A 27,644-nucleotide genomic window follows, 5' to 3' on the forward strand; every position below is an offset into this window, starting at 1 on the left:
TAAGAAAGGACAGAAAACGGTGCAAAGAGAACAAGAGAGCGACAGTAAAAACCCTGAATCGCTGTCGTTTCATCGAGCTCCTCTGTGTTCGGCCCGGGGGAGTTACGTCAGTCGCTTTCTCCTCGCTGGCTCCGCACTCCTGCAGTTCCCACAACTGTTTCTGCACAGCTGAGTCACACTGGTGAACACACACACACACACACACACACACACACACACTTCAACCACACCCCTTACAGGGCAATTTGTGAAAACACAGAGTTCTTAAATTACAGCATCCATAACGACCGGAGCGGAGTTGAACTTTGAATCGATCCTCGCGGCATTTGAAACCCTCACATCTGTTCAAAATATTAACACACGTTGGTCACAGGTGGGGCATTGAACCCCTACCCCCCCCCCCCCCCCCTTTCTTTAAGTGTTCATGCCTTGTAGCATCAACTCTGCTCTCCCAAATAAAATAAAAAAAGAAGCTTCTGGCAGCTCCTTTCCACGACCTCGGGGTTCCTCGGATGGGTTAGTGGAACGCTGTGGAGGCGGGCAGGCGTTGGCGATCCCAACGATCACGTAAGCTCGGCTTTGCCAACATCTTTGAAGCGGCGAGAGAGCAGGGCTTCAGATTTCACGACTAGGACCATTAACCCCCCCCCCCCCCCAAAAAAAACCCCAAAGGGGACACTGGACTGAGTTTGGTTACTGTGAAGCTGGTTTGAACAGAAGTATACGTGAGGAGGAGCTGTGTGTGTGTGTGTGTGTGTGTGTGTGTGTGTGTGTGTGTGTGTGTGTGTGTGTGTGTGTGTGTGTGTGGAGGATCTATTGGCAGCATTGGGATGTGATATTAAACAAGCATCTTTTCTTTAGTGTGGGAAAAAAAGAACATTTTGTTTTGTGCTTTTAGTATCCAGGCGGTGACCTCCAGTTCTGAAAAGTGAAAGCTTGAAGTGCCTTAAACTGTCCTTCTCTCTGCTGGCCACCAGGGGGCGACTCCTCTCTGGTTGTATAGAAGTCTATGAGAAAATGGTCCTACTTCTCTCTGCTGGCCACCAGGGGGCGACTCCTCTCTGGTTGTATAGAAGTCTATGAGAAAAGGGTCCTACTTCTCTCTGCTGGCCACCAGGGGGCGACTCCTCTCTGGTTGTATAGAAGTCTATGAGAAAATGGTCCTACTTCTCTCTTGATGTATTATCTCAGTAAACTTCTTCAATCCAGCATGATGTTCATTTAGTACATTATGGTCCATTTAGAGTCCACCAGACCAGAAAGCAGGGGATGCTTTAGGGGGCGGGGCTTACCTGCTGTCAAATCTCGGTGTTGCTATAGCAACTCTACGCTACCCCCTGCTTTCATGCAATAATCCAATCCTTGGCGAGTGCAGAGCCAAGCAATCGGCCCGTTTAATAAAGACTCACTTTATTTTGACTCGGACTCTAGAAACTGCAGTCTAGAAGGGAAGTTGTTAAAGGACCCTTATTCGCTGCTATATTATAATCCAACTCATTTCATTACCCTGATGGATTATCTATCTGTTTCCTAGTTAAATGATGTGAAACCAGTAGATGTCTCGACGAAAAGAGAAAAAAAATATACTTGAAAAATCATCAGAAAATTGTGAAAGAACAAACTTGGCTAAAACATGCACACACAAAAAAAACAGCATAATTAGTAGTTTAAATATGTCAAAGTAAAAACAAAACAGCATTTCCTTCTGAATTAGATTAGAGAGGAAGACAGTCGGGAGTCTGAGAGTGGAAGTTGTGGTCTGGACCATAATAGCCAAGAGGAGGAGGAGGAGGACGGGGTATCACCCGGCCACAAAGCCATCCCAATGATTGGCCACACAAATGGCTCTTATCCACTGACGGTGACTTCCCTTTGCTTATCGCCGTGCGATTCGGATTCCCACCGGCGTTCTGTTTGCGAAATCACAACATGGCTTCAGAGGAATGCCATAAACAGCCTGCTCCCTCCCAGCCGACCACACGGCAGCAGTCTGGAGGGGGGGGTTGGGTATCGGGCGGACCCCATTCCTGCAGGAAAACACAATTATTCAAGATGTCCCACGTTGTTTATTTATTTTCGATTAACGCTCTCACGGTCCGGAGAGGTCATCGTGAGACGGACGGCTGGAAACTCAGAGACAATAGCGACTTGTGTTCTCTGCCTCGATGAGGCGAGATGTCGGTCTGGGGTCAGAAGAGCGACCAAAACCGAATCCTTCGCCCACATAAACCAAAACACACACACGGGATTATGGGCTCTTTTTCCTTTCAATGGGGAGCCCAAATGTCTGTCAGGACGTCGGGGACTCCAACTCAGTGACGTCACCGCCGACAGTGTGCAGACACGAGTGTGTTGTTACACTTCTACAGCAAAATACACTCACAGGGTTTTTTGTGTCTATGAAGTATCAAGTTGGCTTATTGAAGGGTAAGACAGCAGGGTGGGGTTTAGCTTTCACTTCTTTTTTAGAAGTGGTGAAATGATGAAAAGTCATGATTTGGACTTTCATTTTGACGGTTTTTAAACCTGAGACATGAAACTGAGATGAGCAGCAGACATTGAATGTGTATCTGATCCAAGGAAAATGGCATAACATAGTTTGTCATTAAATGTCATACAAAAAGTCATAGTATATAGTATGCCACAAAAAATCATAGTATGTCATAAACAAGTCAATAGTGTAGTATGCTATAAATGTACCCTAAAACGAATGATTCAGTTTCTAACTGTCTAAAAATCAATAAAAGAATGCAACTAGGTACTTTATCCTTTTTCATTTTATTTTCAATATTCATTCCAGTGAATTTCATGGGAATTAATAAAATGGAGGCTGTTTTGATTAAATAGTTTTGACTAAATGTGTCCTCTGATCAATATCATCTGATGTACATATACAGGTAATTGTGTTTTCATCTTTATTTATATAGCAGTATCGTGATATCGTGATACATATCGTATCGTGACCAAAGTATCGTGATACGTATCGTATCGTGAGGTTCTTGCCAATACTCAAGCCTGAATGCAACAGTTTAGTATTCCAAGAAAGAAAGTGATAGTGTCACTAAGATGTCATTGGTACAGTATGGCCTAAAAATATCATGTTCAAAGGAAGTCCCTGTTGTGTGAATAATCGGTTCCTCACCAAGAGTTTAAATACCACAGATTTTGGAAATATAACTTTCTCCAATTTTTTTTTATAAAAAACTTATAAATTCAAACATTTTATCTCTTGAGGTCCAAAAAACACATTTTTTATTCGTTCTTCCACAATTAACTAAAAAGAGGGCTGATGAGAGAAATCCAACATGGTTTCACAGCCTTAACTTTCATCCTCCAATCAGCAACGATGTCGTTGAACTCTTCTTCTGTGGAGTTTCAGAAACTCCACGGGGCTCCTTTAATCACGCAGGTTTCAGATTGTTACAAACATGGAAACAGCCTTTTTTCAATACACTGTACAGAATACTACAAAAAGTCCCTTGAAGGATTTCTTTTCAGTAGCAAAAGCAATATGTCTGCCACCATGTTGATAAAAAAAAAAAAAAAAGTCCTCCGCAGCAGCAAAATGTGTCTCTAACCGCCGTCACTCCCCCTCCTCACTCTCCTTGTCCACGAGCGATTTCAACAGAACATCCTGGCAAACACGCCAAAACCAAACTGGCATCGAACACGCGATGTACAAAACATTTAGTTGAGGCACGAAAAAAAATGCCCAAATCCAAAAGGCTAAAAAATTCTTTCAAGAGCACTTCTGGCGTTAAAAATATATCCAAATGAAAATTCCATCAAGAAGTAGTTTAACACTCGACTCCAAATAATACTCATAAATTAAAAAAAGGGAATATCTTAAGGCTCTTGACAAATTAAGTTAATAAATCAAATATACACAATGATTAATTAAAAAATATTTACACATCTATACAGAAACATTCTACGTGGACGATTCTTCATATTGACTCAAATCCCCCCCCGAAAAACAAAATAAATATGTATTTTTTTCCACCCTAAATTGGTCAAAACTCCTTCTCCAAACAAAAAGGTACTTTTTCCAAATTGTCCTTAACGAGGTCCCCACTAAATCGGAGATCCAGCCAACCGCGGTGGACCATTCAGACCAGCGTCATAAATTAATCAGCAAAAAAATCCATCTTGAAATTCAGTTGAAAAGAAAAAAAAAGAGGAAAAAACCCAAAAGGTCATTTGGAGCTCGCTGGTTTATACGATGTACTCCGTCCTGTTTACGCTCTGCGGCTGCCTGTTGTCCTGTTTGCTCGTCCAGCGCGGCGGTCTGCCCGTCATGTGACGCGGCGGCCGCTCCTCCCAGTCCACCAGCGAGTACGCCGGCGTCGCCTGAGGAAACCTCGCCTTCTGCAGCCTCTTCTCCGTCTCGTCCTCATCCGATTGGCTCCCAGCGTCCGGCTTCCTGATCTGGGCGTTGACGGCGTTCTTGTCCTCGCAGAGGTGGTGACGGAGGAGCAGGTGGTGGTGATGGTGGTGTTTGTTCTTCTCGATGGGGTTCTTGATGTGGTTGAGCTGCTCGCGGGCATTGCAGACGCCGTTGTGGAGGGCGTTGTTGTCCTCGGCGGCCGGCGCCAAAGACGGCGCCGCCTGCGCGCTGACCCCCGCGTGGGCGCTCCGCTTCCTCCGCCTCCTCACGCACCACAGCAACGTCAGGGCGACCGCCAAGGCCCAGACGGCGATCACTGCGGAAACCAGCAGGGGCACCAGGTGGTCTGCTGCGTGGACGGGGAACGGAGGTCAGTGAGTCGTTTTACTTGCATTTCTATGGCTGTCTTTAGCAAATACTGTACTCAGACACTTTCTTTTTAAATACTATAAATAAAACTTTTGTCGACATACTCTACTCTAAGATTTTTATTACTTTTACATACTATACTCATACTTTTATTACTTTGACCTACTATACTAATTATTTTATTACTTTTACATACTATATTATGACCTTTATTAGTATACTTTTACATACTATACTATGACTTTTTGTGGGTTTTTCCCCTCTATACACCATACAGGCTACCCCTCCCGACATACCATATGTCTGTTTTTGAATGACAATGGTATGTATGTCCAATAAGAATGTATTTTATACCATGACATTCTATGAGATGCTTTACTACAACTCTTTTCTACATACTATACCATGACTTTATCTAGTGATCAACCCATCCTGTAGTCAGCTGGGTTTAGTAGACAGAGTTCTAACAGGGCTCAAACCCAGTATGCATGTAGGGCTTTACCTTTATATTCAAAATAAACGAGAATTAAAAATCATTCTGGCACTCCCCGAAACAAAATAAGTCTTAACTCCAGATCCAACCCCTAGATTCTTCTATCAACGACATCACACGGGTCTCAGCCGTTTGAGTAGAAACTTTGGCGGATGCCTTTTAACAAAAATAAATCAAGATCTAGAAGGAGCACTTACTGGCGTACCAAAGTCAAAGAATTAGGAAAGAAGTGTTGTTTGCGTTTAAGTGGCTCACCGTTGACGTTGTGGCTTTGGCGTCTCTGGATCCGAACCTCCGCGATGGCGCCGATGACGGTGCTGTTGGCGCTCCTCTTGCTGACCAGATCCATGATCCTGTCTGTGATTTCCTTGACAAAGGTCAGACCTCTCCGCTGGTCCTCTGTGGACTGAAACGTTTGACAGAAAAAAAAAAAAACATTATGGTCTGCTTATCTGTGACATTTCAGTCTAAATAAACGTTTGCGTTGGTGCCCTCGAATCACCGATTCATGCAACACGATAAATCATGAAAGCTTCTCCGATCCTGAGAAAAAATAATGTGGTGCACTGGATGCATTTTATTTGCTCTGGCTGCGGGACACAGTGGTTTGAAACTCCAAATGCTTTGCTCCAGACTTTTGCTAAAAATGTTAATGCGATCTACTGGAAAATGAGAGAAAATCATGACCAGATCACATCAAGCTGAAAGTGACTTTTGGAGACCAGGCGGAGACTCACGATGGCTGCGTGGATCTCCTTGTTGGTGCTGAACGACGGCTCGCAGGTCACGGACACCGTGGGGTCGGATGACAGATTCCTGATGACGTAGAGGCTCCTGAGCTCGCGACAGACCTGCTCCACCGTCACGCCCTGCAGCAACCACAACCAGAGGAGCAACATCAGCTTCTGCACGATATCCTACACATGACGGCAATCGTTTGCTCCGTTAATCGATCGATTGTTGGGATTGTAGGGTTAGGGTTTTCCCCCCAAATCATCAGTCCTAACCTCAACATTATGACAAAAAAGGTTGCAAATGTTTTTGCATGAAAAAAGCTTGCGACCAAGGAAATAGTGTCCGATTAATCGATTGGTTGATCGACAGAAAATGAATTTCAGCTATTGGGTGGTCAAATTCACGACAAAGCATCATATTTTTTCAACTCTTTGCATGTACTGATTGAACTTAAGCTGTCCAATAAATGTAGAAAAGTAGCAAGTGGAAATACTCAAATACAAGTACATCTACTAGGAAATCGTCTGGAGCACGATTCATGGAAAGGTGGCGTTGAGAAGTTCAGATTGCTGGTCGGTAACAGTTACATTCCACCACTGTATGACAAATGGTATTAAAGAGGTTTTCACACAAGGGACCTAGGCCCGGATCCAAGTACACTTCACCCCAAAAGTCTGGTTGGTTTGGTGAGCGTGAACACCGTGTACCGTAACGTACACTTGAAAAGGCGGTCTCAAGTAAGCCTCACACGGGGTACCATTTGCATCAGGAGTGAAATTCATTCAGTAAACACGGAAGTGGACTACTATTTAGCATAAAAGTCTCGGTACACCATGTAGGCAACTCTCAAAGCCACCCGTCTCCTCCAGAATTTGCACACTCGAGCAAAGTACAAAGAAATTGTACCTTATATGAAAACAGCCAAAGAAGAGCATTTGTACGAACTGAACGGGCACTTTTGCCCAAAAACGAAAGTTGGACGGAGAGAATGTGGAGGAGGTGGAAGCGGGAAACCAAACTCACCATCGCCATGATGTCCTTGTTGAAGGTGAAGGTGACGTTGGCGCAGCTGCTCTCCGACAGACACCTGGGTGTGGGCGGGGCCCGGTGGGCTGGGCTCCTGCAGTCCACCTAACATCCAATACATTGCATGTTTAAAAAAACAAACTAACTGCTGTTTAACAGTGTAAAATGGTAATTATCTCTTAGTAGCTAAACAGCTGACAACAATGAACAGACATGAAATCATGAATGAACCAAATAAAAGGGAGTACAGCAACATTATAGCAACAATCGGTCATCTAAGTACTGCTTAGTATTGATTTAGTGTACAGCTGAGTTATAAAATCAAGCAACCTTTTTACTGATATCTAATGTCCAATAAACCATCCAAAGGATTCGTTTCATTCTTGCAGATTTTCTAGACATCGTGTGAGCAACAAGTGGAGCTTGAAGAACGGCATCAAACGTAGGCGTGGGTTACCTTGGTGCAGACGATCCTTCCGTTGTGGCAGCGGCACTTGTTACAGCCTTCGTCCCATCCGCTTCCATCCAGAGCCACCAGCGCTCCGACCACACAGGGCCTCCCCGACGCTGCAGCACAAAGCCACCGGGGGCAGCGTGAGCACTCAATTCGGACTTCGCAACACTAACATGCCTGGTGGCTATCGGGTTTATGATGAGATATGATCTTGTCTGCTTTGTGATATGAAGTGGATCATGTTATGTGACGTCCGTACCTTCTTGGCAGCGCGGCCCGGTCCTTCCCGCTGGGCAGATGCAGCGGAAAGCATCGATTTCGTCCACACATGTGGAGCCGAAGGAGCACGGCGACGACTGGCACTCATTGATATCTGAAAAAGACGTGAGTTGGTTTTTAGGGGTTTTTTTTCTATTACATTCCTCTCTCTTCTGTAACACAGAGAGGCGGAGAACTCTGTGTTCGATTCCTTTTATTCAAGGATGTTGATCATTTCAAATCACTAACCGACGATCAAAATTTAGATTGATTAATGCTGTCGATAAGAAATGTCAAAAGATAATACAAAGGGCAAAAAATATATATAATATGCATATAAATAAATAAAACAAAAGAGAGACTTGATGTGAAAAAAAAGCTGGTCCACCTTAAAATATCAGCCCACCTTAAGTGTGCTCTCTTGAATTTAATCAGCAAGACACGGGAGCTGAGTTCAGGTCTTGAGGATTTGAAGCCCAAACTTAACAGCACTTGTATCATTATTATTTATATAAAAGTAACAAATAAAAAAGGATGAAGAAACGCACTGAGAGAAAAGGTTAAAGGTCAACACTCACTGATCCTGCAGTCTGGGCCTGCGAACCCCGGTGCACATTCACACCGATACCAGTTGTCTCCGTCGACGCAGGTCCCGCTGTTGTAACTGCAGGACGGAGAGGGACTTTTATTTTGGAAAAACAACTTATTGATTTATAGGTTGTTGTTTTTTTTTAGGGGCAAAATTCTGATGGCATCAGATTTTAAAATAAATCTATAAGTAAATTTAAAAACAAAATAAAAGTATGTGAGAAAAATGTATATATACAAAGTCATACTAAAATGTCTATCTATATTAAAAGTTCCGTCAAAAAGAAAATGTCAGTGTGTCATAAAAACTCTGGTATAGTAAGTCATCAATGCCATAGAACATCATTAAAAAATGTCAGTATAGTATTTTGAAAAACACAAAAATAATATATGGCGTTTTTCATGAGTTCAGAAAGGTTATTATGGGATTTTTGCTTGATGATGAATAAAAATTGAGCCTACTAGTGATCCTGGTATGTTTGAACTCACCAGGGATGAGGGCTGCAGTCGTTGGCGTCTGGAAGAGAAAGAAAGAAAACGTTTAGACTTCCCTCACAGACTTCGTCCACCTCTGGACTTTAATATTAAATATCTTCAGTCGACTAGCAGCGGCCATTTCTCAACAACTAATCCAAAAGATTGTATAAAATGAGAATGTTAACATTGGAATTGCAAAATGTCCGATGTCGGCCCATTAATGCGCTCTGATCATGTTTTTTTGCGATCATGTGATAATGCAAAGAAGGTGCAGGACATAAGCGTGGCTTCCTCCTGTGTCTCCTCGAACAAATTATTTTATTGATTTATTTCCATTTTTGGGGGTCTTTTTTATATTTCTATGACATATTTTATGTCATGTAAATATTGTACTTTGTATTCGAGGAAATTAAAGATCAAATAAAATCAAAATCAAGATCAGACGGGACTCGAGTGCTGTGCAGTGACTCACTGTGGCTGCAGGTGGCGCCCTCCCAGCCCTCCTTGCAAACACAGCTGAAGGAGTCTCCGTCCGTCACGCACGTTCCTCCGTTCTGGCAGGGACTCGGCAGGCAGCTGCTGTTCTCCGCTGGAGGACGCAAACATGGCCGTTAGCCTTTTTTTTTCTCTCACCGAAACACGCTAAACATAAAACAGGTTGGTTGTCATGCCGACCGATGTTGCAGGTGGCGCCCTCCCAGCCGGCGGCGCACAGGCACTTGAAGGCGTCCCCTTCGTCGTAGCAGGTTCCTCCGTTGCTGCAGGTCGCCTCGTCGCACTGACTCTCCCCTGGAAACCACGACAAGAACCCTTTAACTTCAACACCACACAAAATACTACTAGTATTACCCATGTATCAAAAGGACTCATTGTTTCCATCAGTGTTTTATATGATACTATACATATGATATATATATATGATATTGATTGTTTAATAATACCGCTACAGCTAAGGCCTGCCCATTCCTTTGTTACCTTTGTTATTTCAGAAAAAAGAAGTAATCAAAACCGAGAAAGTTGGACCATGAACGACATATTTACGATGTTTGTCCATTTCAAGATAATTTTGCAAGCAAAAAAAGTCTAATTTTGTCGTAGTATCATTTAGTTTAGTTAGCTCAGCTAGCTAGCTAGCTTACCATCGCAAATATGACGTTATCTTATTGACACGTTTTATCGGGCGACTCGTTTAAGTCGTTAGCGTGAGTAACGTTACATTGTTACATTGCGGTTGTTTTTTAAATTTTTTTATTCACTGTATGGTGTCCTTGAGGGCTCTGAAAGACGCCTATAAATAAAATGTATTATTATTATTATTATTTATTATTATTACTTTTACATCCTGGTACCGAACACAACGGGCGTCTTTGTGACGATGCGTTGTCCAGCTGATCCAAAGAGGCTTTTTTTTTTTTTATCTGGACAATTTTCCTCATATCTCACATAATCTTTCATGTTTATCGCAAACATTCAAAAAGGGTTTTCACCAGACAGGCAGGGGATGGAAAAACAGATTTAAGAAAAGTAACTGAAGCAACACACACACACACACACAAACACACACACACACACTCACTTGAGTGGCAGGTCTTCCCCTTCCAGCCGTTGCTACACTCGCAGTAGAAGTTGCCGACCAGATCTCGACAGACGCCGCCGTTCTGACACGGAGCGGAGCTGCAGTCGTCGATGTCTGCATGACAGAAACCCAACATCAGAACGCCGCCATGTTGACAATGTTTACTGAGATAATACATCAAGAGAGAAGTAGGACCATTTTCATAGACTTCTATACAACCAGAGAGGAGTCGCCCCCTGGTGGCCGGCAGGGAGAATGTACGTTTAAAGGCACTTCAGCATCGGCTTCACCTCTCTGAACTGAAGGCTTTGCCGCCTAGTTACAGCTGAGGATGAAGAGGGAGGACTCACTGTTCTGGCAGGTCGGTCCGTCCCAGCCGTCAGCACAGATACACTGATACTGACTGACTTTATCGATGCAGGTCCCTCCATTCAGACAGGGGGCGCTCTCACAGTCATTTATATCTGACAGACAGAGAAGGACAGAAAAACATATCATGTTATTTAATTTTTTTATCCTCAATAAAGTCTGAAGGCAACAAAAAGGTAATATATTATTATTATCCTGATTATTGGCGCTCACTCTCGTGGCAGTACGTCCCGGTGAATCCCTCCTCGCAGCGGCAGCTGAACTGTCCACCGGCGTGACTCTGACAGCGGCCGTGGGCGCCGCACGCATTGGACGAAATCAAACGCACGCCGCCTGGCGTGCTATTGGACACCACCGCCACCGTGCAGCTGTCGATCACTGGGGGCGAGACGGAAATACGTTCACATTGATTTCACGATTCAGATTTCCTTTATTTATGTTTATCTGGAGAAACTTTCGGCATGTTCAGCTGATTGTGAACTAAAAGATTCTCCAGGTTATACTCCAAATAATTGGAATTAATTCATGTCATTAGTACCAAATTACACAAACTATTTTGGAAACCTACTTAAATAAATAAATTATATGACTGGATTATAATTATTGATGCATTCATGTGTCCAGCTTTTTATACTGCTGGCTAGGTTGGGGGTTGGGGGGGGGGGGGGGGGATTGAACCTTTGCATGGCGTGGTCCGGCAGTGGTCCCTCAGCCGCGAGCAGTTCTTGCCCTCGAAGTCTTCGGGACATTTGCAGACGTAGTCGGACGCCAGGTTGAAGCACTCGCCGCCGTTCTGACACGGACCGTGGAGGCAGTAATCGATATCCAGCTGTAGACAGAGAGAACAACTCAGCTCCCGTTTCCATGGCGCCCGCACAACACGCATCACCACGGCAACCAGCCTACAGATCGCCAACAGACCTTATGAGAGGATACTTTTTCAAATGTTTATCGTAATAAATACCCGATACATTATTACTGGAAACATCTCCGTTAGGGGTGAGTATTGGCAAGAAACTCACGATACGTATCATGATACTTTGGTCACGATACGATACGTATCACGATATTGCGATATAAATAAAGATGAAAACCCAACTACCTGTATATGTACATCAGATGATATTGATCAGAGGACAAATTGAGTCAAAACTATTTCACTCAAAACAGCCTCTCCATTTTATTAATTCCCATTAAACCCATTCCTATGGAATAAATATTGAAAATAACGCGTCTAAACATGAATCTTTTTTTTTTTTTAATCGATCTTTGGATGTATGGCGATATATTGCCGTATCGATATTTTTACCCACCCCTAATCTCCGTGTCTCCTAGCAACAGCTCACCTGACAGTGACCTCCAGAGAAACCGGGCGGACACAGGCAGTGGAAGCCGTTGACCTCGTCGTGGCAACGGCCGCCGTTGAGGCACGGCCCGCTGGCGCACTCGTCCACGTCTTCCTCGCAGTGTTCGCCGGCGAAGCCCGGAGCGCACGCACACCGGTAGCCGTTCACCAGGTCCTGGAATTTATTTGTCTCTTTAATATATTTTCAGCCACTTTAAATGCACGAGGCCACAATAAAGAATAAAGCTCCTCCATAATAAACTTGAATACTTGATCAAATTAGTCTTTAAAAGTTTAAAACCCCCACAGTCATTATGGTCTGTGCTTTTTAGATGTTGTTTTGTCTGATTTTGTGACACTGAACACAAACATGTATGTACGCAGACAGATAATGGCGCTGATGTAATGGAATCTGGCCAATCAGGAAACAATCAACCATTGTGACCAGAAGAATGGAGGGAAAAAAAGAGAGAGAAAAGGAGCAATCAGCAGTTGAGAAGAACAAGGACAGAATGTTTATCTTCCGTTGGGAAATGAGAACGTTTGGAGAAATCGGATCTGCTGTTGTCACGGAAACACACACGAAGCTCACCTTGCATGTCGCCCCGTTGTGACACTGACCTCGACAGTCATTGATATCTGGAGGAACAATTCAAGTTTAAAACAAACACTGAGGCACAGATTTACTGAAACGATACCGTCTGGAAGTGAAATTTGGAGAAAACTATTATTGAAGCGTGAACAAACGGAGAAAATGTGTTTAAAGTCAAAGTGAAGGACTTTGTGAAAACTGCAAATCCCAGAAAAAGAGATTTGCTGAGTCGCTGAGGCGTCTTTGATATTTAGAGCAAATTTTTTTGAGGAAAGATTTTCTCCAAACTTCCGGATGCGTCATACTCACCGGTGTCACAGTTCCGGCCCGTCCAACCCAGCTCGCACTCGCAAAAGTATCCCCCGATGAGGTTCCGGCAGGAGTCGGCGTGGACGCAGGGGTCGTCCTCGCACTCGTTGGCGTCTGAAACGAGACGATACAGCCGAGGGGCGTTTGGTTTGTGGAGCTTCAACACCCGGCGGAGCCTGGGAAAAGCCGCTTTTCGGTAAAAGTTACTGTGGTTTGCATCCAAAATCATTCACGTACAAAGTTCTATGACTCTATATCGCCGTTAATCAACATTTTGTAAGCTGACGTGCCTGTTAGGGAAATGCTTCGAGTAGATTTGTAGATTTATTTCTTAAAAAAAATGGGACAATACATATTAATGCACATTTACATGTAAATCCATGGGACACAAGTAGAACCGAGTCTCTTTTCTGCCGGTCCACTTTAAGGGGGCCGGGTTTGGTTGGTTTAAAAGAGGAATATATGTGAAAACACCCTTAAATGACGCCTCATTAGCTTTCACCATCGAACAAGTCAATGAACAACACGGAGGTCAAAGGTCGGGGGGGCAACAACAGATGGAACATATACCCGTCCCCGAGTCACCGGATGAATAATGAGATGTAAACGCTGTTAATGGGTTACTATGGAGAGATGCTACGCTGAGTCAGCAGTGTGGCTGCTGGTCTGCTGGTCTGAGGGGGATCCGGGGCGCTAGACCTTCCAAAACCACAAGCATCCCACACACACACATTTTTAAAACAAGCTGTACAGAGAAGGGGGTTTAGAAGCAGCACTCACCGATGAGGCAGGTCTTTCCGGTCCACTGAGGGGGGCAGGTACACTTGAAACCGTTCACCAGGTCTTGACAGGTCCCCCCATGACTGCAGGGGTCCGCCAGACACTCGTCCACATCTGAGACAGACAGACAGAAAGTCAAACCGGGTCATGAAAAGAGGCTTCAAAGAGGATCTGAGATAAAAAATAAACGTTTCAGGAGGTCTTACTGATGGAACAGGAGGGTCCAGTCCACCCGGGCTCACAGCGACACTCAAAACCCTGACTGGTCTCCACGCAGCGTCCTCCACTCAGACAGGGGTTGGACAGACAGGCGTTGTTGGCTGAGACACACAAAAAAACAAAATGTTAAAAAGTGTTAAGATGAATTCATAATAATAATTAATTAAAGACTCCCAGAATCTGAATCTTCTCTGAGTCGTACTAAACACGTATTATTATAATAATTATGAAAGAATGCATCCACTGTTGTTTCTCCTCTCGTTTCATCACATTATCTCTATATTACATTAGCTTTTATTGCATTTATGCACCGTTGATGTATTTAATGTGTATTTCTGCAGCACTTTGGGTCGAATCCTGTTGTTCTTAAATGAGTCGTAGAAATAAACTAGACTCGCTTTCTTTTTTTACGCTGTGAACATGGAATCACCTACTTTTGACAATGAAAATAAATGTTTGTTTGTTATTTTTTTATTTCTACAATTCAGAATCTGGTTTATATTTTCACATACAGACGATTTGCTTTGGTGTATTGGTGCATAATATAAACATAGTCAGAGAAAAAGAAAAACAAGCAAATGGGATCCTCAGAATCCTAAGCAATAAATACATGAAAGATAAAAGCAGTAGTAAAGTATAGCAAAAAAAAAGAAAGAAAGAAAGAAATGTAAAAAATATCTTCAATTTATGTGAATTAATATGTGAGTGGATCTGCGTGTTTCTGACACACTGGGCTTATTAAGGGTTCATCCTCTGGGGAGCAGGAATGCGATCAGAATAGGACAATAAAACTCTGGATTTGATGACATCACGACCTCTCACCTCTCTGACAGCTGAGCCCGGAGAAGCCGTCCGGACAGGAGCAGTGGTATTTGTCCGGCCCCGTGTTGCTGCAGGTTCCTCCGTTGGAACACGGCTGCAGCGTCGCACACGTGTTCAGATCTGCAACAAACCACATTTCATATCATGAAGCATATCCTCCAACAGTATGACATAAAAAAAGAATAAAATATGATTAATAATATCCATTTTAATAACAGTTAGTCACTCCTTCTTATGTGCGTCCTGGTTAACCGTAGCTGGTTGCTAGGCGACACAAACGGGAAATCCTCTGGAGATCACACCGTCTCATTTTGGAAAAAGGACCCGAGTCCAAGTGTTCCCATGTGTGTTCCTATGTGTGTGTGTGTGTGTGTGTGTGTGTGTGTGTGTGTGTGTGTGTACCTTTGTCACACAGCTGGCCTCCATAGTTGGTGTCACAGAGACACTGCCACGGCTCCACACAGCCGCCGTGAACGCAGCCGGGATGTGGGATGCACTGATCACAGTAATCTCCCTGCCAGCCGTACAGACACCTGACACACACACACACACACACACACACACACAGTTACCATGACAATTCATCTTTTTGCGTCATGAATTTGCATCATTGTCTCGATTTCTTTGTATAAAACATTAATTTCCTGTGTACCAACGAAAAAAAGTGCTTTTTACCGACAAATATCAGAAATTAATAGTTAAATCAAATGAGAAACAAGTCAAAATATAATATGAATAAAGTTGCCATTGTGAAGATAAAATAGACAGAATACTTGGACTTTTTCAATAAGGTTTTAAATTTAAAAAAAAGGGTGAATTAAACAAAAACAATCGAATACGGACAAAGATGGTGTGTGTGTGTGTGCGTGTGTGCGTGTGTGTGTGTGTGTGTGTGTGTGTGTGTGTGTGTGTGTGTGTGTGTGTGTGTGTGTGTGTGTGTGTTGCTTCTCACTTGCACTCTCCGGGAACTTTACAGGATCCGTGTTCTGTGCTGCAGCCTTGTCTGCAGATCGCTGCGGAGGGACGGAGAGAGAAGCCGTTAACCAACACGCACCACGACGAAAGAACAAGCAGCGACAGGAAACGGAGCCGTCGTCACGGCGACGTCCCCCGTGGGTTTGTGGACTCACCCGTGTTGCAGTCCGGACCGGACCAGCCCTCCAGGCACGTCTTGTTGCCGTTGTGGTCGCACTCGTAGTGTCCGAAGAAGTCGTCTCGCGGCCGGCAGAACTTGTTGCAGCCGAAGCCGTAGTAGTGCTCGTCGCAGCTGAGGCGCACCTGGAAGTGGAACTGAGCCGCGGGGCCGTTGTGCTTCAGGCTCTGCCACTGGCGGCTGGGGTTGATCATCCCCGAGTGGACGGCCTTCTCGATCGCCGCCCCGCCGATGCCTGGAGACGCAGAGAACGGCGAGCTGGAGTGAGTTTGGTTTAGTTGCGTTTCAAACAGACGGGAAGAAGGCAAAAGAGGCAAACATGCATCGCCGAAAGGCTTTTATTGTGAAAGAACCACAGGTGCAGAAGTGTCTGAAGCCTCTGATTGGTGCAGCTTTATAGGGCTTGAAGACAACATGTTTTTTGAGACTTACAGTTATCAATATTCTGCAATAATAATCTGTATTCAGCCTCAGAGATAAGGCAGTTTAATTATAATTATTAACAATAACAATATTAATTATATTGTTTTATTGGGGTCAGTTTATCGCCCTTCGGCCCGACAGTCTGCCTTTGAGCCTCGTCGGTAGTTGCAGCTGCAGGAGGAGGCCGGCTGCTGTAATATTCCAGCGTTGAGCTGCTCCGTGGTATTTCACCGGAGGGGTAGAAAGTGTGGTCGGGCCGAGGTGACGGCGTCCGTTTGACCGACGAAACAGCTGCAACCGAAAGGGCCGAAAAAGAAAAGGAGACCGGAGGACGACCATCGGGTCTGGGAGCAAACTGTGACACTTCACATCACGATGGGGAATAAAAAAAAAAGAAAGAAAGGTGCTGAAAATAGCACAGAGGTAGCAGATTTGAAAAAAATTGTTAAATAGTTAAAAGGCTGGATCCGTTCCGTCCGGAATATTTGAGCAAATATTCAGATCTGGCACTTTATCGATGAAAGCTGGCTGAGCTGTCGGACCAACACCTGCCGGAGATCTGCAGCTGCAGCTCGGAGGAGCGGCCGAAGAAAAAAAGAAAAACCTGCCGACGGCGTCCTGCACACGTTCAGCTCAACGTGAGCGACTGAGACATCTTAAACCACGTTATTTTATTAGCAGAATGCATTTTTGAGTCGTGTCTTTTGTGTGAATTTCCTGAACGTTTAAATGTTGTTTTTTAACCTGTTTTCATTTGTTAAGTCTATTTTTATTTTTAAAGACGCAAATTTGCTACTTTAAAATTAGCATATTTGCTCATTTTAAAGTCGCAAATTTGCTGCTTTATTACGATGCTAACAATCAGCATTTATGCTAGCTAAAATCCCACGAATGTCGCATTTATTTTTCTAATTGTTGTGTAGCGCACGGTTCCTGCCGCTGCACAGTACAAAGCAGGCGGCCATTAAAGCCCACGAGTTAGGGGCACTTAGCTAGTTGATGCTAAACCGAGAGGGTCAATATTTGTTCTGTCCTCATTTGGCTCGACAGCGGCCTCGACTTTCTGAACAAACTCCCTCCGACATCATTGTTTCACGATATCTTATACTGGACAAAAATTTAAATATCACTATTTTTGATCAAATACCTCGATATCACTATTGCAACGATATTGTGGAGTTGATTATTGCCGCTTACACAGAATATATATATAATGAGATGTTCTTAATAAATAATCATCAGTAATGTGGATATAAGAACTAAGTGGGTAAAGGAAATGACCCTTTACTGCCATGCAGCCTGGAAACAACATTTATGCCATGTTCTGATATCGCAATATTATAATTATATATTGCCCAACGCCATTGGAATCCATCAGCATTTCAACTAAACTAACAAACACCACATTTCAAGTTCCACGCTTGGAATACAACTCCAATAAACTCGACCCCCCCCCCTCTCCACCGTTCCCTGCTGCCTGCAGTGAAGCCCACCTGGGCCGACTTCACACCGGGCCTATAATGGTTCCCTGAGGTATGCCAAATACAGCACAGAGCCAATACTCTCGCTCCAACCGCCTTGCTGACCGCTGGGTGATAAACAGAGGCTCAAACTAAAAGTTGCCAGTTCCACTCTCTTCCTCCTCCTCTTCCTCACACACTGTTTACAACCAGTTTCCTGAATGGGACTCGTCCAGGGCATGTAAACACCTCCACAGGCTGCAGTGTGTGTGTGTTTACCATTTTCACATAAAATAAATATATCAAAACGTAATTCTATAGATAATACGAATCTTAATCCCAATTTTGGATTTAAAAACAAAACAAAACAAAAAAACAGTTTCTTTCAGCGTTTAAACAAACAACCTGAAATGGACTTGGGAGTCGGTTTTCACACGAGCGCTCGTGTCAAAGGTCACGTTCATGTCAGTCTGAAACTAAGCAGAGCAGCAGAGAGGAGTGAAGCAGGAAGAGTGATGAAGATGAGGAGGATGAAGATGAGGATACTCACTGCCGGAGGACGAGTCGTTGTTGAAGTCCAAGGCTTCCACGATCAACGTGTACGACCTCTGCACAGACAGACGGAGAGGGAAATCAATCAGTGGAACGTTTCTCATCAACATTTCAAACAGCCTCTGTGAGTATTTATAATAATAATATTATAATATTATAAAAAAAAGACAACAAATCAAATAATCCACTGACATGCACAGATAAAGATCAGACTCAACTTTAAGGAACTCTGACAGAAGTTAACGAGAAACACTGGACACGGAATTCACAGAAACATGCCGAAGTCTCTTTACAGTGATGGGGTGTGTGTGTGTGTGTGTGTGTGTGTGTGTGTGTGTGTGTGTGTGAATCCATTATTTCGGCTCTTCTTTGAAACTCTTTGTCTCTCTTAAGGCCACTGTCGCTCTCACCGCTATCGGATGACAGACAGCAGAGCCTGCCAGTGTGTGTGTGTGTGTGTTATTGTGGTTTGAGGCTCTCTCTCTCTCTCTCTCTCTCTCTCTCTCTCTATATATATATATATATATATATATATATATATAATTAGTGATCCGTGATAAAATCGTCACAATCAAGAATATCTGAATAAAGATTTACGCATACAGAAATGAATGAATGAACACAGGCTAAGCGGTAGAAAATGGATGGAATGAATGAATGAATTCATTAATTAATTAATGGGGGGGGGGGGGGGGGGGGCATTATGGGTAATTCATCACAATGAACAGCATGTTTTGCTCATATTGTGTTGACATATTAAATTAATCTTCTGATTAAAATAAAATTGGATTGTTGTCAGACCGATATTGTAGCAGTGTACGTTTTACATGAAGGGAACTCTGGGAACACTGGGAACTCTGGGAACACTGGGAACTCTGGGAACTCTGGGAACACTAGAAACACTGGGAACTCTGGGAACACTAGAAACACTGGGAACTCTGGGAAATCTGGGAACACTGGGAAATCTGGGAACACTGGGAAATCTGGGAACACTGGGAACTCTGGGAACACTGGGAACTCTGGGAACACTGGGAAATCTGGGAACACTGGGAACACTAGAAACACTGGGAACTCTGGGAACACTAGAAACACTGGGAACTCTGGGAACACTGGGAACTCTGGGAACACTAGAAACACTAGAAACACTGGGAACTCTGGGAACACTAGAAACACTGGGAACTCTGGGAACACTAGAAACACTGGGAACTCTGGGAACACTGGGAACTCTGGGAACACTGTGACTTGGTCGTTGCGGCGTCGACGTTATCTTTGACACACAACAGGCTTTCAATGTTCCCCGAACTTCAACCTCGGTGGTCTCGTCATCCCGTCCACGCTTAACGAACCCTGCCGGCGCTGGCGTAGATCCACGGCAGCTAGATAAACTCAGCCCTGCAGGAAACCGCAGTCGGCCCGCGTGGTTTACAGATTAGTGGTGAGCCGGGCTGTGATGTCAGGTTATCGAGCGCTCAGAGCAGCTGACAGGATTATTGGACCATAATGAGCCAGAACAAACATCACACGGGGGATTCGTTCACGTCTTACACGTTCCTGTGTTCTCCGACATGGAAACGTCTGGTGGATTTACCCACAAACGGGGGAGCGAGGGAAGCATTCCATCTACTCTACTCTATTCTGTTCTATTCTATTCAATGTCCTCAATGCTTGTAGCCATGTAGAGGACTACATAGAGGACCATGTAGAGGACTGCATAGAGGACCATGTAGAGGACCATGTAGAGGACTACGTAGAGAGGACTATATAGAAGACCATGTAGAGGCCTAGATAGAGGACTATGTAGAGGCCTAAATAGAGGACGATGTAGAGGCCTAAATAGAGGACTATGTAGAGGCCTAGATAGAGGACTACGTAGGAGGACTAAGTAGCTTTTTAAAGTGACGATATTCTCGATTTTCCCGATAATGGAAAATCACCAGGATCGACTTATCATGCGTGGTTTTTAAATCCCGATCCGGGATGAAGTCCGATCCCTAGCCACGAGCATCCCTTGCGAGTATAAAATGACCTGCATCCACGGGGCCTGGGAAAACGAGCCGACAGGATCCACTCCCTTCTTGCACAGAACATCCCATCGGTTGAGCCAAATTTTGTGATGCCATTTGGCCCAAAATTTGGTAAAGATATGTCTATAAATCAAGTTTTTTTTATTTTTAAGGTAAGTTAACTCCCCATAAAGAACACTTAAGTAGCTCTTATTCAAGATATGTATTTGAAGCTTTCTTTGTTTCACCCTGTCACCAAACAATCCCCCAAAAAAAGAAAAACACCCCCATCGTTGATGACGAGTCACTGTTTTCTGGCAGGTGGAAACAAAGCTGGTTTGTTTTCAACATATTTTCTTTTTTCTTCCTGACAAGAATTTGAACCACAATCTAAAAAAGATTAATCGATTAAATCCAACAACGCTACGTCAGATTTTGCGCCGAGCAGAGCGTCACATCTCCAGCGTACCGCGGCGGCGTTTACCCCGACGCCACATAACTGTCACCAATGCAGAACCGAGCCGCCGAGCCGAAGCCGTGACCAGAAAAAAGCCCTCTGGACAAGTGTTGCAACACCCTTGCGTCACTTCTCTGGCTGAAACCAGATCTGGGCGTCGGGCGGATCGGCCGGCAGGGGAAAATAAACGTGATGCCCAGCGAACGCAGTGGGTGGCACCTTCAAGAAACACTTTTAGCAGCTAATTCGATTTTTAAGACGAAGAGCAGGGTGACGAGGAAGCTGGCGGCTGGTGACCCGCCAACAGGTTCCACTAAGCTTCCTGCCAAAGCATTCGTCTCGCCGGGGCCCGTCGGTTCGATCCCCAGTCCCTGTGATTGTTTGATGGAGTAGGTGGAACCGCTTTCTCTGGCTGTAGGCGCAGTGTGGGAAAATAGTTTGTGAGCAGGCAGAGCCGGTAGACATGTGGAGGCAGGTCCGGGCGGGCTTCCTCCGTTTTTGCTTCGTATGGTGGTTAATCATGGTCAATCGTCCACGGCAACAACATGATGAGAAGATGCAGTTCGAGCCCGGCTGGTTCCCCCACCAAGAATCCCTTAAAGATTTCACTCAAAAGAGCCGACAACCAATAATTATTGTCAGAAATTTCCCAGAGGCCAAGTTGCCAGCAGCCCAAAACAAAAAGAGCTATTCAAATGAATGCGATTGAAATCAAATAAATCAAAATGAAACGACGCCTTCTCATTTTCCGTAACCAGCGTAGCATTTACAATCACAGCAAAAAGCCATTCCTCTCCTTTCTGTCCACTTGAAATCGACACTTTACAAAATGTGGCGCGACTAAGTGATTATCCAGGAAAGCAATGTGTTCCTGTATGTGACAAGAGTGTGTGAAGGAAGCATCAAGTTGACTTGACTCATTGAGGATCATGATTCCACCATGATTTCATGCTACAGTTACAGAACATGGAAAGGACCACAAGGTCAGTCACTATCGAGATCATTGTGAATAGTGAGTTGAAAAAGCTGTCTGTCAGGGTAGAGAAGTAAAGTAGAGCATGAATGCCGTCTCCAATCACGTGTCCTGGTTCCAGATCAGCTGATGGCAAATCAAACTGTTGAACCGTTTTCAGGTTCATTTCTATTAGAAATCAACTTGCAGAGACTTGAGCCCTCGTCCATCACGGTCCGCTGTCATTTTACTGTTAACATCACTGTGGATGTGACGGGTTAATCACTGTGAGGGCTCGGGAACATGTTAGCACGCAACGGTGACGCAACCGGTGACGCAACCGGTGACGCAACCGGTGACGGAGACCAAACTCACACCAAGGGTTCGGTTTGACGGTGTGATGGAGGAAAAGAAAGTGGCAAGGAAGGAAGGAAGGAAGGAAGGAAGGAAGGAAGGGATTTGATCAATCCCTATTAGTGTTTTGTGCTGATCTATAAACAATGTATAACATTGATCAGGTTTATATATTATAATTATTATTCCATCCTTCCATTCCTGTTTCAGCTGATCATTTGTTTTCAGTTTACCAGACAAAAACTTACAGGCAACCAGTCATCCGTCCACCCTGCATGGATGACTGCTGAGTGTGTGTGTGTGTGTGTGTGTGTGTGTGTGTGTGTGTGTGTGTGTGTGTGTGTGTGTGTGTGTGTGTGTGTGAGTGTGTGTGAGTGTGTGTGTGTTTTATATCGGGGTGGTCTGGTTAAGACCAGATCATTTGTTCCAACACAAACCTCAGCAGGATTAACTGCTAGCGAATTACTTCAGAGGGGAAACGTCTCGACACCTTCACGTCAAATTAACGGAAAACCTTGCAGTGAACATGCATCGTCCCCCGGAGCATGAAACCCGGTCCTTTAGGTGACCTCCTGCCCTTTCGTCTAGCGCCACCTTCTGGAAACACCTGGTTTCGGCTTGACTCCCGTGTACGCTGTAATGCAGCTGGTGGATTGAAGGCGTGTGTTTTGGTGGTGATGCCGGTGAGTGTGCATCACTAACTTTGGATTTTTTTTCCCCTTGTTGCTAAACCGCCTCACTTGACGGCGGAGACATTGTTCCACCATCCGACCCCCCGATCCCACCCCTCCGCCCCCCAAGCATTGTCCCACGAGCCCCCCGGCGGCAGCCCGACCATGGCGCCCTGCCCATTGTTCCCATAGTACTCTGGCATATAAAACCGGGGAGGAAAAGAAAGAAGGATGAAATTGAAAAAATGCACTGAAACAGAAAAAAGGTGGAAAAGCACAAAAAGGAAATACAAGAAGAAAAAAAAAAACAGAAAGCGTGGAGGAGGGCGTGTGAAGCGACGGTTGCGTCTCGGCTGACGTGCTGCAGGTTTGGCACGACTTTACACATCCTGAGCCGCCATCGCAGCTCCTATAAACACGACTGACGCACGCAAGAGAGGCTGTTTGGGTCGGCCCTGGTTACATGGGAGGAAAGGAAAGAGAAAAAAAAGAAGAAGGGAACAACAACAACAGAAACCTCATCCTGCCCGACGACCATGACGGCTTTCGTTTAACATGCCAGTTACCGGGGTCAACGGCAGGAATGTCCCGCAGCCGGCCGAGCAGAGCCGCCAACAACGGCCCTTTATCCACCACCGAATGAGAGGTCAGAGGAGATAACTGCCACTACGACACGGGAAAGAAGGGGAAGAAGAAGAAGAAGAAGAAGATGCAGAAGAAGAAGAAGAAGAAGAAGAAGCAGAAGAAGAAGAAGAAGAAGAAGAAGAAGAAGAAGAAGAAGAAGAAGAAGAAGACATCCTCGCCGGTGTCATCTGCTCATCTTCACATAGTTCCAGGCAGGAAACCACGGCGGCCGCCGCTGATGAGCACACGAAACCACAACCGGGTCTGGACCCAGACCAGATCAACCCTGAAGACTACCAGAGCGAGAAACCCCCACCGGCTCCAAATCCACTGCTCGATCCCGCCGGGGAAATAAACAGGAGATGGAAATAAAAATAAAAAAAACCCTCTGAGGAGCTCATAACTATCGGGAAATTGATAATTATTACTTATAAAATCAACTTTATGACTCAGCCTCCTAAATACAGATGTAGGAACTCAAACATGAGATCAAAAAGGTATAAAAGTGAGATTCAGCTATAACGTTGTATAGGTTTACTCGTCACACCACAAGTCAACTAAAGTCTAGGTTCAAAGGTAACAACCGGAACTAAAAAGGACTTGGAGTAGAAAACAGGGGAGAAAATAGGAGATGATTTCATGCTACAATTACAGATAGGAACTAATATAGGAGTTTTTTTTATTAAAAAACAAGTCGATGTTGGTGAATTTCCATTATCATGATAATCATGAATATCGTCACGAGAAAAATTGTCAAGCTCGGATATAAAAATCATTTATTTGTTTGTCCTTTATTTATGCACCTGGTGATCATCTTCTCAAAGATATTCGATTGCGCAAAATTTTTTTTTGCAATTTAAAAGAGCATTTTTAAGCACCTTTTGATGATTATCGGGATAATATCGTGAATCGCAATTATTCTGCCGGGATAATCGTGACATGAAAATTCTCATATCCTAAACGTAAAAAGCCTGGTCTACGTTGCTTGAACATTTATCCAGACTTTATTGCGTTTTTTTTTTAATTACTGTTAATGATATCCATTACCCTTTCAGTTAGCTTATGCTAACGGCTAGCATTTATCATCAGGTCCTCCCAGCCACCCCGAACTTGAAGCAAATCGTTCTTCCCTTCGGACGCTGAGAGTCGATCATGGATTTTTAAAGGGCAACCAAAAAAAACTTGAATACAACCAAACGTCCTCAACCAAAACCAAGGAGACTGTAAACTGTAGAAGTGTCGAACTCACCGGCCACGCGAAGCTGAACGCCAACACCAGCCTGGATCCATCGCTCTCGGCGTCGCGCGAAGAAAAGGTATTCCCGCCAAGGACGGGCGTGGAGGCGGAGCCAAAACTGCAGGGCCCAGCGGTGGACACCTTAAGCTGGTACTCCTTTAGACACACGCGGAAGTAGGTGTCGCATTCGTCCGCCGTGCACCGCCCGTCCGCGGCGTTGCGGGCGCCGTCGCAGCAGGCGCCGGACTGCAGCTGCCCGTTAAAGTTCTGCATCGACAAGATCTGAAGCTCAAAGTGTCCCGAAGCTGAAGAAACCTGCAGGAAAGGGTCGGCAAGGTGAGTTCTGGCTCTGGCTGTAGAGGTCTCTAACAGGTCCAGGTCTCAGGTCTGGTTGATTGAAATCGTGTTCTTGGATCTGGATTGATCCCTGCTGGATCGGGTCTCTTTTGCTGACACACATCAGGTTTCCTGATTCAGTGTTGTTACCTGTGATGACATCTATTCTGCACATGTTTGACACATTTTTACCTTAAAATATTAAACAAATTGAATTTTTCCACATAAATAAATGGCAAAAAAGGCAAAACGCAACATTTGATGATGAATTTCCAACACCTTTTAACCTCTTGAACAGCAATTTCCAAAAACAATTATCAAAATTGAAGCAGTGGAGATATCCTCACTAACAGACACTATGCTAGATCCTACATTTCCCACAATGCAAGTCAACAGCATCTTTCGTTAGACCTCCCCTCTCCAGTGAAACCTCCACAACGTTTTTTTAAAGGCAGCCCTTCTGTCATAGATGTGTTGTCTTAAAGCCCGAGTTGAGGTGACCCTGGTGACATCACTGTGACATCATCAGGGGATATTTCCTCAGACTTCTTTTCAGAGCCATCACACAACTGTGACAACATGACAAACGTTGCATCGCTAAAAAATGGTGCATTGACCCTTTAAAATTACAAGAAAGTCAAAGTTAATCCAATAAAGTTTGACATCATGGCTTCAGTGCTTCTTATTCTTATGAACACAAACATGGTTAATGTTCATGCATGAGCTCCAGACACAGTCGACGTGACCCCACGCTGACCCGAATCAAAAGGAGTTTTCAAAGAGTCCCATCAGAAGTGACTTATGTATGCACACAACTGTAAACACCAATGATCCTCGAAATTGCCTCATAAAGTCTTAATTTTTTAAACCACCAAAAGCAACATTTCGTTAATAAAACATTACATGATGTTGTTTTTTCCCCTCCAAACCCTTAAAAGTCACTTATTTGAGCACAACTCACTTTTTTTAAGAATGCTTAATTAATAATTAATAAACATTTGAAGGACTTAATCCACCTGTCTCTGAAAATGTGTCCACATTTCATCATAAAACCAATAGTAACCATTTGAGAAATAGACTTATTCATTCATTTAAACGTTTGGGTTTGTTCGTTTTTTACTTTTGACAACTTTTGCCAAACTTTGCGGAAAGTAAATGCAAGAAAAGCAAATTGTTCGCCCACAACTCCGCTGCTTGGAGAAAAACTTAAATATGGTGAATATCAGCGGGAGTCTGGCGTACCTGTATGCGGGCAGAGAGCAGCAGGAGCTGCATGCTGAAGGCAGCGGGGAGGAGGACGGAGCTCCGTGCCAGGGTCATGCCGGCGGTAGGTACGCTGCCTTTTACGGCTGTCGGGGCTCAGTGGTAGTCGGTGCGACCCTTCGCTCCGGAACCCTCCGGATGGGACATGCACAGCTGCAGCTTCCCAGAAAAACCTCCACGAAGTCCGCGACAGAAAGACAACGAGCCGTCCTGCGTCCTTCCTGCCGGGGGAAACCCTTTTGTCTGCTATTGTCCTGGTTTTCTTTTATTCCAGCTCCCACTGAACGGAGCTCTCACGTCGAAACTGCAACTGAAGCGCGGACAGCACTTTGATCGGCACCGGCGGGGGGGACGCTGGGTAATATCCACCAGCACGGGGGGCGGGGCTTATCGCAAACCACGCCCTCTACCTCTCAGAATATTAATGAGTGGCGGGTTTGTTTACAGTCAGTTCACATGGAGGTGCAGAAGTGCCTTCACACAGAGGTCACAAAAAAAAAGAACCCAAAACTGACTTGAGAGGAGTTTAACGTCAGAATGATAATTATAGAAACCGTCAAGCAAGTAAGTAAAGTAATGACTGTTTAAGGTATTATTAAAATAATGCGCTTATTTCTCACATTTACTCACTTTCTGAAGTCACGTTGCAACCAGTACGGTGGCTCTGAAGTGTCAAACGAAACCAAAAAAAAAAAAAACATTTTAAATGAAACCAAAGCATTTTCTCGTTAATTTGAAAAAAACGCAAAGACTTTTTACATTTTTATTTTTACAAAAGGAATTCTGTGCACAAAATAAACAATAGCTACTTTATTTATGTATTAATTTAAAGTTTTGTTGGTAAGATTTTGTTTTGTTTATTTTCAGTATATCATTAAAAACATCTTTCAGTATGCAGGGTCTCCTTAATAATGACTTCACCAACAATGTATAACAATTTGAGTATAAATCTTCTTATCTTGAATGCACAAGATCAAAACACTTTTATAAACCACAACAATACATTCATATAATAAATGAATAATAAAAGGTCCTTATTTCTGTGTAAAGTGAACAGCTTTCAAAATAAAAGCCCTCCGTAGTGTAACAAGTCATCCATAGATTCCTGCAGTTGCTGTCAAAATAACCACCTGATGATGTCATCACCACAGTCATCGTCGTCATTATCATGAAAACACTTTTGCAAATTTTGTTTGTTATTCATATTTAATCTTTATCTTTTGTGGGCTTTTTTTATTTTACTTTTATGCTTCTCATTCTGGACTTAAATCCATTCTTACCTCTACGGATGCCTTTATCATATAACCGTATATTCATTGTAATTATTTGGCTGAGCAGCTGCACAATAAGGTATAAACAC

General features: G+C 44.1%; 1 protein-coding gene across 3 annotated transcripts; it reads right to left on the bottom strand.

The window, feature by feature from the left end:
- Window positions 1-3,788: 3,788 nt before the first annotated feature.
- Window positions 3,789-26,579, bottom strand: LOC311011341 (protein jagged-1a-like). Of its 3 annotated transcripts, none has more exons than XM_084006241.1 (26): window positions 26,264-26,579; window positions 24,698-25,000; window positions 18,386-18,443; window positions 15,930-16,187; window positions 15,752-15,812; window positions 15,202-15,332; window positions 14,800-14,919; window positions 13,965-14,078; window positions 13,759-13,872; window positions 12,979-13,092; window positions 12,670-12,716; window positions 12,079-12,252; window positions 11,411-11,561; window positions 10,946-11,110; window positions 10,714-10,827; window positions 10,364-10,477; window positions 9,463-9,576; window positions 9,260-9,376; window positions 8,800-8,827; window positions 8,301-8,386; window positions 7,724-7,837; window positions 7,468-7,577; window positions 7,008-7,115; window positions 5,987-6,166; window positions 5,505-5,655; window positions 3,789-4,733 (listed from the first exon to the last, which is right to left on the bottom strand). In XM_084006241.1, exons 1-26 carry the CDS (start codon window positions 26,339-26,341, stop codon window positions 4,216-4,218), a joined length of 3,642 nt encoding a protein of 1,213 aa, XP_083862367.1. In that variant the 5' UTR covers window positions 26,342-26,579; the 3' UTR covers window positions 3,789-4,215. The 3 variants fall into 3 exon arrangements, with proteins under 3 accessions (XP_083862367.1, XP_083862366.1, XP_083862368.1); XM_084006240.1 differs by having other exon boundaries at window positions 3,789-4,736; XM_084006242.1 differs by having other exon boundaries at window positions 3,789-4,736; window positions 5,987-6,118; window positions 26,264-26,578.
- Window positions 26,580-27,644: the final 1,065 nt, after the last annotated feature.

The sequence above is a fragment of the Eutrigla gurnardus genome, assembly GCF_963514095.1.
Source record: "Eutrigla gurnardus genome assembly, chromosome: 3".
NCBI lineage: Eukaryota > Metazoa > Chordata > Actinopteri > Perciformes > Triglidae > Eutrigla > Eutrigla gurnardus.